Source organism: Scophthalmus maximus, chromosome 14, assembly GCF_022379125.1.
Source record: "Scophthalmus maximus strain ysfricsl-2021 chromosome 14, ASM2237912v1, whole genome shotgun sequence".
In the NCBI taxonomy this organism is placed as follows: domain Eukaryota; kingdom Metazoa; phylum Chordata; class Actinopteri; order Pleuronectiformes; family Scophthalmidae; genus Scophthalmus; species Scophthalmus maximus.
The window spans coordinates 11,322,833-11,341,416 of NC_061528.1; the positions used below are offsets into that span (position 1 = coordinate 11,322,833).

The 18,584-nt window shown below is 40.0% G+C and overlaps 1 protein-coding gene across 4 annotated transcripts in view; it reads right to left on the reverse strand.

The window, feature by feature from the left end:
- Nucleotides 1-276: 276 nt before the first annotated feature.
- The window catches only part of LOC118282981 (sodium-driven chloride bicarbonate exchanger), a 28,072-nt gene continuing 9,764 nt past the window's right edge, over nt 277-18,584 (reverse strand). For 2 of the 4 annotated variants that reach the window (XM_047337400.1, XM_035604589.2), the window contains 24 exons: nt 17,125-17,206; nt 13,867-14,019; nt 13,554-13,692; nt 12,883-13,043; nt 12,424-12,609; nt 11,353-11,441; nt 9,218-9,375; nt 8,983-9,070; nt 8,319-8,465; nt 8,117-8,220; nt 7,290-7,464; nt 7,042-7,175; nt 6,466-6,711; nt 6,206-6,311; nt 5,641-5,802; nt 5,278-5,391; nt 5,009-5,170; nt 4,628-4,879; nt 4,451-4,519; nt 3,589-3,762; nt 2,552-2,671; nt 2,370-2,437; nt 2,132-2,246; nt 277-1,271 (listed from right to left, as the gene is read on the reverse strand). In XM_047337400.1, coding sequence (XP_047193356.1) covers nt 2,171-2,246; nt 2,370-2,437; nt 2,552-2,671; nt 3,589-3,762; nt 4,451-4,519; nt 4,628-4,879; nt 5,009-5,170; nt 5,278-5,391; nt 5,641-5,802; nt 6,206-6,311; nt 6,466-6,711; nt 7,042-7,175; nt 7,290-7,464; nt 8,117-8,220; nt 8,319-8,465; nt 8,983-9,070; nt 9,218-9,375; nt 11,353-11,441; nt 12,424-12,609; nt 12,883-13,043; nt 13,554-13,692; nt 13,867-14,019; nt 17,125-17,206 — 3,165 coding nt within the window. In that variant the 3' untranslated portion in view covers nt 277-1,271; nt 2,132-2,170. Of the gene's footprint in view, nt 1,272-2,131; nt 2,247-2,369; nt 2,438-2,551; nt 2,672-3,588; nt 3,763-4,450; nt 4,520-4,627; nt 4,880-5,008; nt 5,171-5,277; nt 5,392-5,640; nt 5,803-6,205; nt 6,312-6,465; nt 6,712-7,041; nt 7,176-7,289; nt 7,465-8,116; nt 8,221-8,318; nt 8,466-8,982; nt 9,071-9,217; nt 9,376-11,352; nt 11,442-12,423; nt 12,610-12,882; nt 13,044-13,553; nt 13,693-13,866; nt 14,020-15,219; nt 15,535-17,124; nt 17,207-18,584 lie in introns of those variants that run through there. The other 2 variants (XM_047337398.1, XM_047337399.1) reach the window with 2 other exon arrangements.

An 18,584-nucleotide genomic window follows, 5' to 3' on the forward strand; every position in this document is an offset into this window, starting at 1 on the left:
TAGCCATGCTGCTGGCATTGAGTTAGCCATGATGCTAACGCTGCTGCTAGTTAAGGCCAGGAGCCAATCAGTGGCACTTAATGTATGAAATAAAAATCAATTATCATTAAATGATGAGCAATCAAACAGTGATTTGACCAACAGAAATTCATGATATAGCCCGAATAAATTCATCCATTGAATCATGAGTAATGTTATTAGTTATTCATTCATTACATTTGTGTTTTGTGCCCTGATTATAAAGTAGTATATTAGACAATAACAAGAAAAACAAGTGTCATATAAATTTATTAAATCCAAAATACATTGACTATATATATATAGTCAATGTAATTTTAATGAAAAAGCGTCTTAATTTAGGACAAACCAAACTTCATACCGACTTTAAAACACAAAGTGAGATTATATATATTTTCATTTACAAAATAAGCAATACATTGACACCAGGAAGCAAAATACTGTAATTCACTGTTAGGCTACAATGTATTCTGCAGCAAACATATTTCTTTTATTCCACAAAATAAATATAGATAAATAATTTTCTCATATAAATATTGGACTATAGATATTTTACCCAAAAAGCACTTTTGTATTTGGTTCTGAAAGGATGTACAGTGTACTGTCCTTTTCTAAATGCTCGCTCTCTCTAGGCTTGCTAGTCACAGTCATCAAAAAGGTCCCATAAACACACATCAGACTTTGCAGGCTTCTTAATGCAATTGGATTTAGTACACAATTATGTAGGACTTTTTAGAAAGCTTCTATGTGGTTAGTGATCTTGGGTTTATAAGATATAGAGATCTTCATATTTAATTTCACATCATATTCAATGTCGAGAGAAAACCTGAAGATTTGAGAATTAAAGGGAATCATTACATAGATAGATGAAGAAGCCAAGGTTATGGTGGTACGGTGGTTTCTCAAAATATAAAGTATATGACAAACATTTTAAAACAACACCAACCTCTCTCAGCAAGACCAACCTTTTCATATTCAGTGAAGCAATACAGTGTCTAAATTTGGAAAAAATTACACAAGAAAATTATACAGTAGATTTTTCACAGGTTCATGAACAGGCAGAATATGTTTGACACATCAGATAACACGTACGTAGATTTACAAAACTTACACTTGACGGATTTATAATCGGCAGTACACAGTTCACACACAGATGGGACAGTGACTAAAGACTCACAACGCTTTCCTTCATCTTCTTCACCTCGCGTTTCTCATGTTGCTCTCTCATTTCGGTGGGGAAATAGTGTGGTAAACTGGACAGAAAGAAAAGATAAATGTGCAATTGGATGGTTTCACACAATGGCAATACTGCATTACTAGTAAAAGTACTATGTTGAAAATGTTACTTTGGTAATATGACAGTAAAAAAGGATTAAATAAAAGAAAGAAAAAACACATTGTATAATCTTTATACCCTTGCACAGAGCCAGGCTTAACTGTCATCCAGTGTTTGCAGTCTTTGTGCTAAGGTAAGCTGACTGGCTGCTGCTGAGAGCTTCATAAACTGCATGGACATTAGAGTGATATCGATGGTTTCATTTATTTTCAACAAGAAAGCAAAAACCCTAAGCATGTTCCTTTAAAACTACAACAACCACAACATAAACATGTGTGTGTATATCAAGATGGGTGGACCTGACGAACTAAGTAGGTAATCTACAGCATGTTGGACTTCTTCAGTGCATTAAATAGACATGGATTCAGAACATTTAAATATGCATAATAGTGAGTTGTTTCATCTGAGTTTTTATTATTGTTAGTGGACATTTTTCTTTATACTTCCAAGAAAGATTTATGCAAACTGCCAGAGATAAATATGAAGCACACATGCCATTAGAACATGAAGCCAAATAATTAATGGGAACATGGCAGCCAACCTTGCGGACAAATAATTGCAATATTTCCTTCAAATGTTTAACTTATTAGTGCCCACGCAGGTTTTGGTGTTTCTTTTTTTGGGGGGTTGTATATTAGTGGAAGTTGCCTGTATTTTGGTCAGAGGGATGTTACTTTTGTAACATATACAACAACCAATTGTATCTTTTTTGTTCTTCTGTGCCAGCAATAACTGTTTGCACATTTTGTATTTTTTCCACAGGGCAAAAAGTCTTACCCTACATGTGCTGAAAATCTCGATTCCTTCTCAAATGTCTTAGCTGTTGGCATTCCAAGTGTTTCCAAAGGAACCTTTTGACATTTCATCTGTGATGTTAATGACAGGTATTCCTCTGTGGAAAAAGAAGCCAGATCATAATATACACATTTACAAAGTAAAATTTATTGCACATTGAATGGAATTAGGAAACTGTTGAAATTTACTTTTAAAACTTTACACATGTAAGGTGACATACTTGTACCCTTCTAATGGCACTTGCACTACTCCCTCATCTTCTGCCAGTATGCTCTGCTCCTCCTCCTCCTGAAGATTGAATGAAACTGAGTGTAAATGCATGTGAATATCAATAAAAGGAAATTAACATTGCCTGGCCTGTTGTGGCGAAAAAAAGTGCGTCGTCTGTGACAGCGACAACACCTCGTCGGTGTCCTCGAGCTTCTTCTTCTTGCTCTCTGGCATGAGGTCATCCAGCCAGCTCAGCTCTCGCTTTGTGAAGATACAGTCCATCAGCTTCCTGATGAACACGAGAGCTAACACCTGCAGGATTGACACACGGCATCAAAACAGCTGAATCCACACAAATCACACGTGTTAATGGAGGTGGATGCTATTCTGAGGATGTAGATGGAGTTACATTTAGGTCAAGGGGATGTGGGCAGCAGTGGTAGCATGGAAACACGCAATGCTGAAAAGCGCGTTATGCAGACAGAAATATAACCATGTGCTGGGAAAATGTTTCCTTGTCAATCTACCTCTAACTTTTCATGTTTTTTACAGGAATTGGTGCATTAGTGTAGCATAAAGAAAAGTTATGTGGGGGATATATAAGATAGATTTTGTCATTATATGCTTAGATTTTATTGTATTTTTTGAATTCAAATCACTATAATTGCAGTGCCAAGAATATTTCAAATATTTCACACCAACAAACGAGATTTGAGTTCGTTTTTACGATTTTTAAAAGGTCGTGGATATGTCTCGTTAGGTGAGCTACACACGACTTTAAATAGCTTCTGAAAGGCTTCATATCTTTTTTTCCATGCAATACATTGTGAATATGAGGCTCTGTACATTTCATTTGTTATTTTTGGGAAAGTTGAAATATGTTTGACAGCCAGCACATTTCAAAATATCATGAGATAAAGATGTCAAATTTATTTTTGGCAGGTGCAATGGTAAACAAAAAACCTGCAGAATTGACTATATCCATGTCTATTTGATCAAAGATTAAAGAATAGAAAAGAAAAAAAAAATTGAACCAACACTGAGAAACTAATGTGATTCTGACCATGTCATTTCAAAGTGTTTACATTATTTTGTCGGACAACTCCTATATTGATCACACAATAGATGAGCTGAATAGCTGACCTGCACTCACACACTAAGCCCTGTTAACACTTGTGCGTCTAATGAAAGACGGGCCTACAGGTTGTATAATTGGACTGTTTACACACCATCATAGGAAACACAATGGCAGCCTTGGAGGTCTTGATGACCCAGAGCAGAACCAAACAGCTGAGCTGGATGATGGTGAACAGGTGCACCTTCCTCAGGGGCACGTGTCGCAGATAGATGAAGTCTGGCTGGTGCTTGGCTGGCATACCAAACAGTCTCAGGCGGTCAAAGAACTGCAGAGGAGAAATTATTATAAATGGTTCTAATAAACACCAAGCTCATGGCTTATGGAGAAAATCCAACGTCCAACAATCTACAAGTAAAAGTTGCCGGTGTGTTCGCGGGATGTGCTGCTCCAACAGACTGGATCTCCAGATAAGCTTATTTATGTCGCGATTTAAATATAATTTTCTCAACCAAGAATAGAAAGCACTCAACATTGAGGAAAATAAGAAGTAAACAGGGCAATTAAATAACGGTCAGGTGCTCTGTAAATGCTGAGAACACACTAGTGGCCAATTAACACTTCTTATCTGGGCAACCAGACAATACGGAGGCGATTCCCGATCGTGGTTTGGAGGGAATTAACAGTCTGCGCAGATTATCTAGCAGAAGAGTCTTCACGTTAGCAAAACAGACCAGATCTTTATCTAATCTCAACCACAAATATAATCACAGATCTTAGGATAAAATCCAGTGCAGGTTCTTATGCATGTGTTGTGCAGATCATTGTTTTTTGGGGTGAACAAAATTCAGTAGATAAAAACTGTCAACATCCTTTAATTACATTTAATATTATAATCCACAGGCGATCACATTGTTGCATGCTTGTTTTTCCTCATGTACAGTAGTGAAACAGTAAAAGGTGAGAAAAAGGGGGGGGGGGGCTGCATTAAATACACTGAAACTCAAATCATTTACCTGAATGCCTCGGAGAGAAGATGCTCCCATGTAAAGGAAGACTCCGTACAACACCGGCATAGGAATGAACTGAAGAACAATAAAAGCAACAATGTTAATCGTCTTAAAGAAAAATAACAGACATGTACAGTCCAATTACATCAAAACAGACAACTGATACAAAAGAACGTGACCGACCTTCAGCACAGATGTCATGAAGACAGAGCAGCCCATGAGGGTGAAGATCATGAGGCCAGTGAAGCGTTGCTCTCTGATGCCGAGGAACTTGGGCTGCTCGCCGGGAGCCGAGCACTCCGACTCAAGCTTCAGGCTGTTGACGTGGGAGATGGAGAGGACGGTGGCTGCTACGAACCACGGCAGACCCATCAGGGAGCACACACCGAGCATCAAACCGACCATGAACAGGTCCAAGTGGTACCCGCAGCCTTTCTGGAGGGGGGGGGGGGGGGGGGCAGCGCGTAAAGCTGAAGGTGATTCGGATGCACTTTCAGCACGTCTATACAAGCCACCTCACTAGTGTGGCTGAGACAAACTCTGGCTGAACATCTTGGGCTGTACCTTGAGTTTGTGCTCCTTCCTGTTGATGATCACAGCAGTGATCTGCTGGTCCATAAAAATGAGGATGGTGCAAAGCAGAGCCGGGAACAGTGTAATGACTGCCGTCCACCAGGGGTTGGGCCCCAGCGGGTTAATGAACCAACCTCGATCATCCCTGGTTGGCTGATTAAAATAAAACAAATGATTGTAGTTTGTTTGACACAAGTAGAAGCGTATTGAAAAAAATATCTTAGCATTGTATTTATAAAATCTGATGAACAATTTCTTACCTTAAACACACTGGGAACCTTCAGCTTTGGGGAGGGAATCCCTAAGGCATAGTCGACTAACACCATCGTAAGGATGGTGAAGAAAACAGCAAAGTCACTGATGATGGCCCTCACCTGATAGAGATGACATTTTTAATGTTAAATACTTTCAATCATAAAGTTTTTCATTTGTTTCAACCAATGTAAACTCAAATAAAAAGGTTGCAGGGAACAGGACTCCTCAATTCCCATTTTTTTTTATATCACGCAGTACCCACATTAGGCCACTAGAGTGCACCACTGCACCATGCTTGCACAGCTCTTTTTGGCAGAGAAAGAAACATCAAGCACACTAATGTGAAGATAATGGAGGACGCACAGTACCTTTGTAGGGAAGTAATTGCTGAACTTGAACTCCTTAAGGAAGGCGGACATGAAGACGGTCGAAAAAAAGAGGAGGACACACCAGAAGAGGACGTCAGGAACATAGGGTCCATGCGGGCCACAGGCGCTGCCCACAAACTCGCCTTGCTTTTCAATACAGGCCTGTAGAGAGGGCAGTTACTCAAGATTATCATATGATTAGCAATAAAACAGCATTAGCAGATGATTCAAGGCTTCAACATAAAAGGGGTTTATGAGCATCCATGTCCATACAAAAAAGAAAAAAACTTAAAGTACAATAAATGTGCTTTTAGAGTGATTTGCGATGAGTAATCCAATATAATCCAGCCCACATGCCCTTAATCTCCTCTGTCCAGCTTCCTCCATCTGGGAGAGCAGGCCACTTTAAGGTGGAAAAACCTTTTCAGTCTGTCTTTGTGTAATTTAATAATTCCCTCTGTTGTATGTATATTCAAAACAGTTTGAATATGACTAAGAGTTTACTCTACTATTTTTGTAAATCTGTTTGTTGTTGTCTTTGATACAAAATTGTCATGGGTAGTACCTTAACCTCCAACGCCTCCCAGTAGATTTCTGAGGCAGTGATGTTGTTATTCTCCCAGAACTTCAGGGTGCCATTGGTGGGGTCAGAGGGCTCAACACACGAACATCTGTGGAAGCGCATTGAACATCTGGGTGAATAAATAATCCCTTATCTGTCAAGGATTAACTGTACCTCTAAGAAATGTTCTGAGTAATTAGTGTTTGTTTTTTTAATACTTTAAATCAAATAATAACCCTCTGTCTTAAGAAGTGTGCACATACGAGTACATGCTCAGTTTGTCCAGGTTGTTGTTCTTGTTAAAGGGAAAGTGTTCACCCAAGTGGAAAAGTTTCTCCAAGGCCTCGTAGATAAAGATGATGCATATGAGGGAGGCGAAGGCTTCCTCTGTGAACCGCGTGATGTAACAGACGAGGGAACTGGCATCTGTGGCCACCAGCAAAATACAGAGGAAAGCCGTCCACAGACCGATACACGTTCGCAGTGACAGATAGGATAAGCCGTACTCCCTTTGTGGAGATAAAAGAAAAGGGGAAAAAAATCATTGTGGGACATTACTGATATAAACCACATCATACATTGATCATTTACTGTTTGCAATGTAGCAGATTGGAGGAAGTCATTATCACAATGAAATGAAATGACCTGTTGTCTGTACAAGTGCAACATCACCATAGGAGGCCAGATGTTTGCGAGATATTTTGACAGAACTCATCCTACAGCAGGCTGATGCACATTATACACGTAATCACAAAATGACGCAATAATCCAAAGGCACTGGTCATTAGTGAGATGATATATATATATTTATATATCCGGTCGCATGAAATCAAACATACTTGCAGAATTTGAACAGTATCTTTTCGAATACAAGCACCGGCCCCGTGCTGCCCAGAATGGTGAGGGGCTGCCCGGCAAATAGGGAATAGGCTATTCCAGTCAGCGAGGCTCCGAACAGCGACTCAATTGCACTCTGGGAAATGGAACAAGGACAGAAAGATTACTGGGTAAAAGTGTTTTCTTCAAATTCGCTGTCGTACTCAACCGCAATTGTGTTAACATTTGGAGGAAGGAGCAGGTGCTTTACTATGCGTCCTTCCGTTGCCTCGCCCAGTAGTCCTCCGAAGGTGATGACAGGGGACATGCAGGCACAGTAGAGGAACAAGAAAGAGGCCACACACTGCAAACTGAAGGCATCAGTGTAGTCAGACAGGTAGCTGGGTGCCTTTCGCTTGATGTCCAGGAAGAGGCCGCCAAACCACCTGGGAACATTAAGAGACACTCATGTTGCTTATTCAATTGCAATAATTCCAGTTTCAAAAGAATAACTGACTCTTTAAAATTGTTCATTAAAAAATCAAGTTACTCCTTTATGATTTTCTGATTCCTTAATTTTCCTTCCATCGCATTGTTCCACTTATGTGATTATTCCTTGTAACAGAAAAGTATGGTTGCAAATAGAGCAGTGGGATGTTTCTATGGAAACCACTCTATGACTACTACTGGTACTACAGACCAAGTTAACCCAGAAACAGAGGGTGAGCTTCACAGCATGCAGTTTGTAGAAAGTGGGATTTTCAATGTTTGTGAAAAACCTGTCAAAAGAACTTAAAATGTCTTTATTCCACACAATACTTAGAGCCAAATGCCAACATGAATATATTCATATGAGAAACTTGACATCACTTTTATCAACACTCAAGGAATAACTCTAAATATTGAGAGTAAAATATCAATATTAATATTAATCATTATTAGTTCTTCAATTTTAAACAAAGTAGTGAATGTTGTGAGTACAGGCTCCGTCAGTGAGTCAGTTCTATTTACTTTTTCTCTGAATAAAGACTTTCCAATACTCGTTAGATAAGGACACATTTGCACATTGCCCTTCCCTCTGTGACTCCCCTACTGTACCTTCCTGTGCGTTGCAGCTCTGGACCACCATGGCCACCGAGTTCCTCTTCCTCATCACCTTCAACCATACCGTTGGGCAAAATGTTACTTTTCTTCCTCTTCTCCTGTTTTAACAAACAAGTTAAAAGTATAAATTCTGTGTTATAGAAATGAACTGAACAAGAAGAAAAGAAGATGAGCAGCTGGACAAAGTAGTACTGACCTGAGACGGTACATTTTTCGGTGGCTCTATCCGTATGGACGGGTCCCACTCTCCTGGGGGCAGGACTGTCACTTGATCGAGGAACTCATCGATCCCAGCGATCAGATCATTCCGGTCTTTAGCTTTATAGGCGACATCATGGAAAACCTGGAAACCGAAATGCGTGGTGGGCTCTTGAATTCAGTCCCGTCACAAACCCCTCTTATTGCAGTTTGGTTCACAGAAACGGAGGTAAATTAAACGAATGGGATGTTTGCCGACTTCTATCAGAATTGATGGGGTTTAGTGTCTCCCGTCAACTAAACCCCATGTAAACATGCATTACATTCCACACAAACTTAAATAGTCTCAAATCGTATTCCTCAAATCTCCTCGTACCAAAGAGTGTATGATAAGGTCTGTCAAAGTCCATCTTTTCCTCAGTGGTGATGGATGACATGAGGAAATGAGCGCAAACAAGCTTTGTGTCTCATACTTGGGAATGTTCCATCATTTCAGGGATTTGTTTGAATCCTGGAGGTCCGTGAATCTCTGCAAAGTGCCTTCATAAGATCTGACTTCAACATTCAAACCACTTCACCCTCTCCTTGTTAACATTTATGCATAAATGAACCCCAGCAGATGATGCTGACTGGTAATAGGGTTCTCTTGAAGGAATCCTTACCTCGTCTGTCATGAGTGTTGCAATGGACCTTCCAATCTCGTGATACTGAAGCCCTCTACCCAACGGTCCCAAGAGAATGAACAGAAACCTGAAGGCAAAAGCGGATCATTTTCTTTCAAACTCAACCACCATATCTACACATTGACTGTACTGTAAGGGCATTAGTCGCCGGCATTAATCAGCAGGGTTAATGAGAGATACTTTGAGCAGATGTACAGTATCCGCCCGCAGTGACCTTGTGGTGATGGGGACTTCAGCCAGACCGTTGAGCAGAACCGCTGGTGAAAGGCGAACGAACGCCACCACGGGTTTGTTCAGAAATTCCAGCTCTCCCACTAACACGTTGCAGGCTTCAGCACCCGCCGGGATCTTCTTCATGAAATGAAGGTCTATCTGAATGAGAACACAAAAGTACAGTGTTTAGATTTTCGTACAGAGGCCAAGACTTTCAGCTAGTATATATATATAACTTGTATTCAACTTTTTTTTAAATTTTTTTTTGATTGCTGCAGTTTGCATTAGGACAGCTGCAGTCACTTCACTTCACTTCAATCAGGACAGAGAAGAGAATGAAGAATGATTGTTTATTACAGATTTTACAGATTATATGTGATGACAAAGTCTTGATAGAGTCTTTGGCGCTTAGACTTAATGGGGAGATATTGTTATTGAGGGCATCTGCCCTGAGCCGCAGTAACATAAATCCCCTCATGGAGTCCAGACACAGGAATGACATTATAACTACAACCGAAGCATGTAGTCTAAGAGCAGACTTCCTGACTGAACTTACAGGCAAGTACTAGGTACCTTAGGTACAAGGACTAGGGTAGTCTAGAACCATCTTCCTTGTGTATAACCTGATGTTCATACAGAACTCACCATAAGACATTAAACCGTCATTGTCAGGTTTGCCCCCTCAGTACCTACTATGTCTGAGAGAAATTCATGTAGTTCCACAAAGATCATAAGCAGCAAATGGATCCAGAAATACTGGCTGTTTGTCATCAGACTGAATGAATTATAGTGAGTTACAAGTTAGTGCGACCTGTGTTGAGACACCTACATGAAAGAAAAGAGGAAAGAAAGACACTACGCATAAAGAAGGAAAATTGCCTCAAAGCCACAATGGTACAAATGACAAGCAGACAATGAAAAACACACATTAATATTAATAGTCACTGTTTTATACAGTTCTGCATGTTTTCATATTGCGTTCAACAAGACCTCAGCTTTTGCAGGCGAAATGGCACTTTCTAGATATTCTTACTTCACTTTTTCTCCTCACATTAATCCACAAATGCAATGGATTGTCATCGAAATATAGTCTGTCCAAGCTGTGTGTGTCACAGGACAAAACTCTGACAATAATTCTCACAATTAAATATTACTAAAGATTATTGAAATACACTGTACAGTACAGTACAGTAAATGTTGTTTTAACCGGTTCCACAATATTTTTGTAGGGACAGGGCATCTTTCACTGATGCATGACATTTTTATAAAAGCTGACCCTCGAATATTAAACTGATCCTCGAGTACTGTATTGCACGCTTTTCACTCTTTCACGCAGTGGACCTGCACTGAACAGAAAATCTCTGAATATTAAACGTGTTGATTTTTCAGTGATAATTATGTGGAGATAACAAGTGTTGGAGTGTTGTTTGTTCATATGGCTCCTGGGAAAATAGAATTATCAAACATAATTACATACGAATAGAATAGAAAAGAATAGAGCTTTATTGTGCACCAGAGTGGACATTCGTATAGTGTCTTCTTTTTTATCGTCTTTTTTAATCTTGTATGTTCTATTGCTTTGATACTCTTTTTTTATTTAATTGCTTTAACGCAATGTCATCCTTTTCTTTTTGTTGTTGTCATTCTCTTGTTTGTATTTACTGTTTTTACGTGATGTTGTCCTCTTATTGCTTTTATTTCTCATGTGTTTTATTAGTGTGAATGCATTTCTGAAACTTCCCAAGTATCCTGTGTCTGCTTTGTCTGAAATAGTACTTTGTAAAAAAAAAATGTATATGTATACCTTGTATGCCTTTTATCATATTCAACATTGTTATAACCCAAACCCTGACTGGACGACCTTTCCATTCAAAAGACCAACAATGACCCTCTGTTCATTATTCGAAACACAGAATATGGTATTATTTGTCATATTAATACAGTATGTGGCTACAGTTACATGTACAATACCATATCCTGACAGCATCACACTTAAGTCCATGGTCTGAATCAAGTGTTAGGTCACATTTGACATTGGTGCAGGATCGATGAGTAAAAGGTGTACAGATATGCAAACAACTTGATAAACGCAGTATGTATAACAGTGCAGAACAGTACAGTCTCTGTGTGCTGTACCTTGCTGAAGTCCACAGAGCTGTTCTCTCTAGTGCCATCCATTTTCCCCTCTGGACCCGCTAAGTGAGACTGAGAGGACGACATCTGACCTGGATGATCCAGAGACGAGAGTTATGACTCAAGTCCAGAAATGTCTCAACAACATTAATTTCAACAACTGGCGATTTTGCTTAATGTTATGAGACTGACAAAGTACACACAGTATCTCTAGAAAGGAAAATAATACAGAGGATCACATGCAGGTCACATGGAGGTCAGCTTCCACCAGTGTCCCTCACTTATCATGATTGTAACATGATTGCTGCCAAGCTGACAGACAGATCAGGCCTATTTAACATATTAAGCTCACAAAGGATGAAGTGATGTTTACCAGGCTGCAATTCTTTGAAATTAGCATTAGATGCCACACCAGTGAAAATATATTGTTGATATCTTGAATCCCATGTTATAATTTAACAAACACATTGATGTGTTCTGCACACACCTAATTGTGTCATGTGGAATTCTGGCAGACCTAAAGCTTGTAAAAGACAGTTGGCAATGATATAGGCAAGAAATGCTTCTAATTGTGAGTCTGTCCTGGACTCAGTTCTTGTTCTGTGAAGACCAACAACAAACAAATGTGTATATTTATAGAATGTAATGTTTTTTTTTCATCAACCATTACTCAACCTATCAAAAATAACTTATTACGAGTTGCCAGTATCAACACACACCATGAGCAAAACTGTATATTGTTTTGTTCTAGGTATAGGCTCGTATGGGTGCAAGGGCATGCTGTGTAAATCAGCACCTGTAAACTTCAGTGGGCCTGTGGCACAGTGAGTGGAACATGTGCGAGGTAAAAACATATGCATGTGAGACACATACACACAATGCACATGTATAACATACACACACTTAAACACCACTGACCAGATTCCCTTGCAGAATCCAATAAAGCAATGTTTACGATTTTCTATCTGCTGTCCTATGATGTTAATCATGCCCTGACCCCTCGGGTGTATCTGGCAGCCCCCGTGTTGCTCTGAAGTCCTTATGCTGGAAAAAACACAGTGCACAGAATCTCACCGTTCTTGTCCAGGTGGAGCTCCGACGTCCGTCGGCCCATGTCAGCAATGGAGCGCACTATTGGTAGGCGGTTAGCCAGTTTCTTATGGTTCTGGTGATGGTGCTGCTTCAACAGCGTTTCCCGCACCTTCTTCCTGAGCTCATCGCCCAGTGGTGAGTATAACTCCTGGTGGTCCAAGACCATGTCTGAGGATGAGACACACACAGGCTATAGTTGGACTCATGCTCAAGGGATCTAGCTGTGAGGATTGTGTCCCTTCAAATACACAATGCCTCACAATTTTTTTCCTCTGCAGTTGAGAAGTAAGACTATAAAGTTCACTCAGGGGGAAAAGTGCAGTTTACTTAGCAAGGAGCCTTCAAACTTCAGACAATCGTTTCTGATTCAGAGCTTGGTAGTCAAATAAAACAATAACTCTGTCACTTGGCACCACAGCGCAGCACAGCTGTAGCCTATACCTGCAATCTCTTCGATGGTATTGGCCCTCATGTCGAGCAGCACAGTGCTGTTGATGATGCAGCTCCGCAGCTCAAACAGACTGTGTAGAGACAGAGTGGCCACGTAGGGTTTACTCCATCGCTCTCCTCCGTCCTCAACATCCTCCTCAAACTTCAGCCACCTGAAACAGGAGAGTGAGTTATTTTGCGGAGGAGCCTGCAGACGGCAAGCTGGCTGGCAATCTGTTCTCGCTGCTACAACACTCGTTCATCATGGCCCCCCGTTTCTTCACATTAGCTCTAATGTATAAATATATATATATATATATATCCATCTCTCTCTCTCATTTATTTTCCTTCCTTATTGCCTCAGAGTATGAGTGTAAATAAAATATGTCTGATTTACCATTTTAACAGAAGAACATAATTTACATGATAAATAAACTCTACATCTTGATTAACACTGACAAGAATCAGAGAAAACAAGGAGTAACACGGAGTTAATTCCTCTTGCCAATACAAATGCATTGCAATTATTTAATGAAACAGGAAGACAAACACCAGACCCTAATCTACATCTCTCATCAGTGTAAGTGGGATCACCGCTCCATTCAATCAGAGCTTTCGGTAATGACGTGTAGGTCATGACTGTGTGTAAATGCCATGTTAATGACGTGAGAGTCGGACAGTACCTGGCACTTTCCCTCCAATCAGAATCCTCTCCATCCCTCAAACAGATCTCATCCATCTCGGTGAAGAGGTCATGAGGGATATGCTCCTCGTCATCATCCTCAGTACCCAGCAGGAACTGCACTCTCTGGGACGGAGTGTCTGGGAACATATGGAATTGAATGAGGAGTTAAATTTGTGAATTATTGTGTCATATATTGTCTCTTATATTTTATATCATTGTACTTTAATTAAGCTATTCTTGAAAGGAGGTAAAAATAAAGATTTGAATTGAAATTGTCTTAAGATAACAAGAACCAAGACTGTGGGCAGTACCATAAAGAGCAGACTCTGTGCCCTCAACCAAGGTGAGGGCCCGGTCCCTGCTCCTCCTCCTGTGCTTGTTCCCATGGTGACGGTGCCTGCGATGGCTGCGGTGCCTGGTACTGCCCAATGGGACATGGACCCCGATGTAGAGAGTCCTGTGGCCTAGGGACAAGACACAGCAGTTAAAGGCAGGTCAACAGCCAACTGTCTATCTGAGCGTGTGTGTGTGTTTGTGTGTGTGTGTGTGTTTGTGTGTGCGTGCATGTGTGTATCTTTTCTCAGAAGCTTTAATGATAATCATTATAATTTCACTGAGTATAGTTCAGCTTTACTTCATTGCCATAGTCATGAGTTTCTGCATCATCCTGTATGGATTTAATGTAATGAGGTGCATCGCTCTAAAGATCATATGTAATAATGTAATGCTTACTGCTATATAATTCATAATGCCACATTCAGCATCAAGTTACACACCACCTGTTATGGCAGAAAAATAGATAATTCTGTTCTATAACAAAGAACAAAAAATAAATATTTTTCTTATGTATGATATATTTTCAAAGAAATATCTCACTGAAGATATAGAAGACCCCCACCCCCCCCCCCAAAAAAAAAGGAAAAAAGGAACAAGTCGCCATTGTACCAGCCTCATGAAAAAGCCCTTAATTATAGTCTACATCATAAGTAAACATATCCTTGTTGTTGTGCAGGAATTTTTTAAATATTATTATGATATTTCATGAACTCTTCAGACTTCATGCAAATAATTTGTTATGTAATGTGTTGGCCCCATAACTTAATACATTAAAACTTGGGTAGCCTGGTTAAAATTGTTATACATTGTTTACATTATGTAAAGATGAAGGCTTGTAACTTTGTCAAAAACTGACATTAGAAGTTGTTATGAATAAGGAAGGAGCGAAAAGGGTACAATATAATAAATACGTTTCAAACAAAACAAATATATAGTTATGAATCCCTGTTTTATTGTGAAAGATCATTTGCGGTCAGAGGAAGTAGAGTGGAGTTTTATTGTGAAAGATCCATTGCAGTTAGAGGAAGTAGAGTGAAGTGACTGGGGGCTTGACTGACTAAGTCACCGCGGGAAATAGTCCGTGAAAAAGTTTGTGCAAACAAACATCTAGTTGATGTCTTAAGATCATCCACTCGACAGTCTTAATCAGGATACTGACTCTACATATCATTCATGTATAACTGGAGGTGTTTCTACCAGAAGTTTATCACTGTTGTTCGAGCGTTCGTATTAGCCTCACGTGTGTATTCGCTCGTTAGCTTCCGGTGTTGATGTTTATTAGCATTCATTAGCAAAGTGACCGGACTCTTAGCCGCTGCACAGCTTACCGCGCTCGCGCCGGAGGCTTTAGCTCGTCGCTTTCCACGTGGAAACCTCGAGAATGTGTGAGACTTGTGCTAGAAGCTGTCCAGCTAACGGACAGAGCTCCGTCTACTTCGCGGGAGACACCCGAGACCGCACGTCATCTCCGGACATCGGTTCATCGGTCCGACCGCCACCTTGATCTTCGTGGGAGACCGAGAGGCTGGAAACGTCATCAGCTGCCGAGGACACCTGCTTCCCCCTGCTCTTCGTCCGAGGCCGGGAGACTGTTCAGGTTACAGCTGCAGGTCGGACTCAGAACTGAACTAAGGTACCACACTTTTAACCAGTTGGTCTGTTGAGTGAAACGGCCAAACGGGTTTGGGCCACTCCGCACCCACGTGTGCGCGCGCGCGCGCGCCCACTGAGGTTGTGTATGATTTTGAATTAGAGGTAATCTGAAGGTTAAGTGTTGATAGCCCGGTTCTGTTAATTGTTCTTCCCATTTAAGGGCCATTATTATTGTAATTCAGTGTAAAGAAAGAGAGAGGACACATTTCACTGGCACTATTATTTATTTTTATTTAGTTTAACATTTTAAAAGTAAAGAGTTATTGTTTTAATTCTTTAGTTAATTTGTTATTGTGTATTCTTAAAATCTGATCTGCGTGAGGTTTCGTTATTCATTTGGTTCCAACTGCTTTAAGTTTATGGGGGTTAACTATTGGTGGTTGGTGACAAGTAATATTTTATTCTTCGTACAGCATTTGGTTTGCTTATATGACTATAGGTATAGGAACTACTGTATTGTATTTTCATGGCAATGAATAGCGTCAGATCAAATATATCATGTGCAAAATAGTTGTGAGTATCTATTTAGGCATTTATGTTTGCATCGCGGTGTTTTTGAATGACTGTGCATTAGAGACTCGGGGCCTGCAGCTGTGTGAATTTGTGTTACCTGGTCGTTGATGTATGTTTCCTTTCATTTTATATTTCAAATGCATTGCACAACCGTGCATGAGTGTTCCTGTTTGTGCTGGTGTGAGACTGTGTGAGCGAGATAGCAGGAGAAAGAGAGATAGCATCTTCTTCATGCACGTACAAGTCAGCCCACTCAGCTCGCTCTAGTTTGACATGAGGATTCAGAAAACCACATGCACTATATAATGTACAGTGCTCTACGGTATGATTGCTACAGCTATGCCAAAATGCTTGTAACAAAAGTAATAAATTCCAGATTTTCCAACAAAAAATTTAACCTTTCTTTTTTGATATTTGAAACCAAAATATGCCATTTCCCATGCAAAGGATGATGTTGTTCTGAATATTGTCAATTAAAACTTGGGGAAATCCTTTTAAATACTGGTCCAAGAACATCTTTCCAGTTCAGGTAAAGTTGAGTTCAATAATCACTAAACCTGCTGTGGTGATAAGATTAGCACATCCAACAGAAAGACTCACTTGCACTGTGATGCCATACATAAAGTCTACCAGCGTTATATATATTTATATATATATATATATATATATATATATATATATATATATAGTGTAATGGTCTGTGATTCCCTCAAAGGAAAAACAAAAGGCCTATATTCATATTTACTTGAAGTTTTCACGGGTAGTTTCTCTGAAAGCTGTGTATCATTTTTGCAGTGCAGACACAGATGGGGACCGGTCACAAGTTGCACTGTTGGTACTCTTGTTATGATTACCCATGTTTTTCGGTGCTTATGAAATCACTGATGTGGATTTATCTCACCTACAGTCTCTGCCTCCCACTCTGGCTCTTCTTTTTTAACTATGAAAAAGCTGTGGGGAGGAAACCTGCAGCTGTAAGCGCAGAGTGGGCGGACTCAGCTGCAAGCAGCCTTTTAGTGCTTCGGGCTGTTTGTGTTTATGATGCATTCAGTGTCAGTTCGAGGTACCTTCGAGATCTTCCTGCTCAAAGTTAGTTCCCTGCTGGGACCGTGCTCCGCCTCTGTCCACCACCGCCTCATCGTCGTTTCTCTGTCGGACACATTTAAAAAACAGACTCACACACAAGCTCATATTTGACTCAATGAAATTATAAACATGATATCTTCCAGTTTACTGAAGTATCCTGAATAACATAAAAATAGAGATTTTGGTTGACTTGGTGTTCCCTCACAATCTAGGGCATTGTGAACAAACACAGGGTCCAACTGAATAGCAAGGTTGCCATGGAAACTAATTGGATCTTGATGAGGGAAACATCTTAGTCCAAACAGAAAGCTTTTTATAATGGGAACAATAAATTGTCTACCTACAATTAAAGCTTTGGTTCAGTTCTTGGTGCTTCATTCACAGCGGCCTGTGCAACGTTGATAATGGGAGCCCTGTTCAAAAGACGAATCACCGCTGGACTTTGTTTTGAAAAAGAAAAAATATGCGAGTATTCTTCCTAAGAAGCCATTCGTTATTTCTCATCTTAAATAGTTTTTTATTTGTATTTTGTTTGCTTCCTTTATTTAAAGAAATGTAAAATTCATTCATTATTCTTTCTTCTAAAACCCACACTACCTAAATCATTTGTTCTTGGAGGACAGTTAAAACAAAGAAATATTCATTAAACTTTATTCCAAATTAAATAAATATGATATGTGATGTTATATTACTTTTTCATTGCAGCAGACATGAAGATTATAGCACTGGTCAGTACAGACCTACAAACCCAGAAGTGACAGATATCAAAAAAAGAGGGAGAGACAGAGAGAGAGTATAATCCTCAACGCAGAGCTTTTGCCAGATTAGAGTCCTGAATGACAGCTGGAAATGTCATTGGGGTGTTTGAGCATTTTCCTACGGACCTTGCTGTCCAGCAGCATCATGAGGCTGGGCTCCTCTCTGGACCATGTGGCTTCAACAAAAGAACGGGAGAAATACAGCCAGACGGACGGACGGACAGACACTGCCAGAGCAGGAGAAGACTTGGAGTTGATGAGAGTCACTGAGAAAAACCATCATTCTGTGGAGCAAATGTTGGCCCGCTTATGTAATAACCAAGAGAAGAGGAGTGAGGAGGTGGCAAGAGAGAATCGGCACAGCAGCAGAAATCATTATTGGTCAGTGCACATGCAACACCTGCTTGTGCCTCATTTTTGAAAAACTTCAGGTTATTCATTGTTTTATAGTTTTTCCAACATATGTCATGACCCGTCTCACTCATATCCCATTCTTCCACCAAGTTTCATGGAAATACACTCAGTATGTTTTTGTGTGATTCTGCTGACCAAAACATATCAATGAACAAACAAATTGACAAGGCTAAAAACATAACTTCATTGACACAAGTGATTAAAAAAAAAAAAAATTGAATCTAGGTTATGACGCTGTGAGAGTAATTTCTAGGTGCAGGTGGACACAC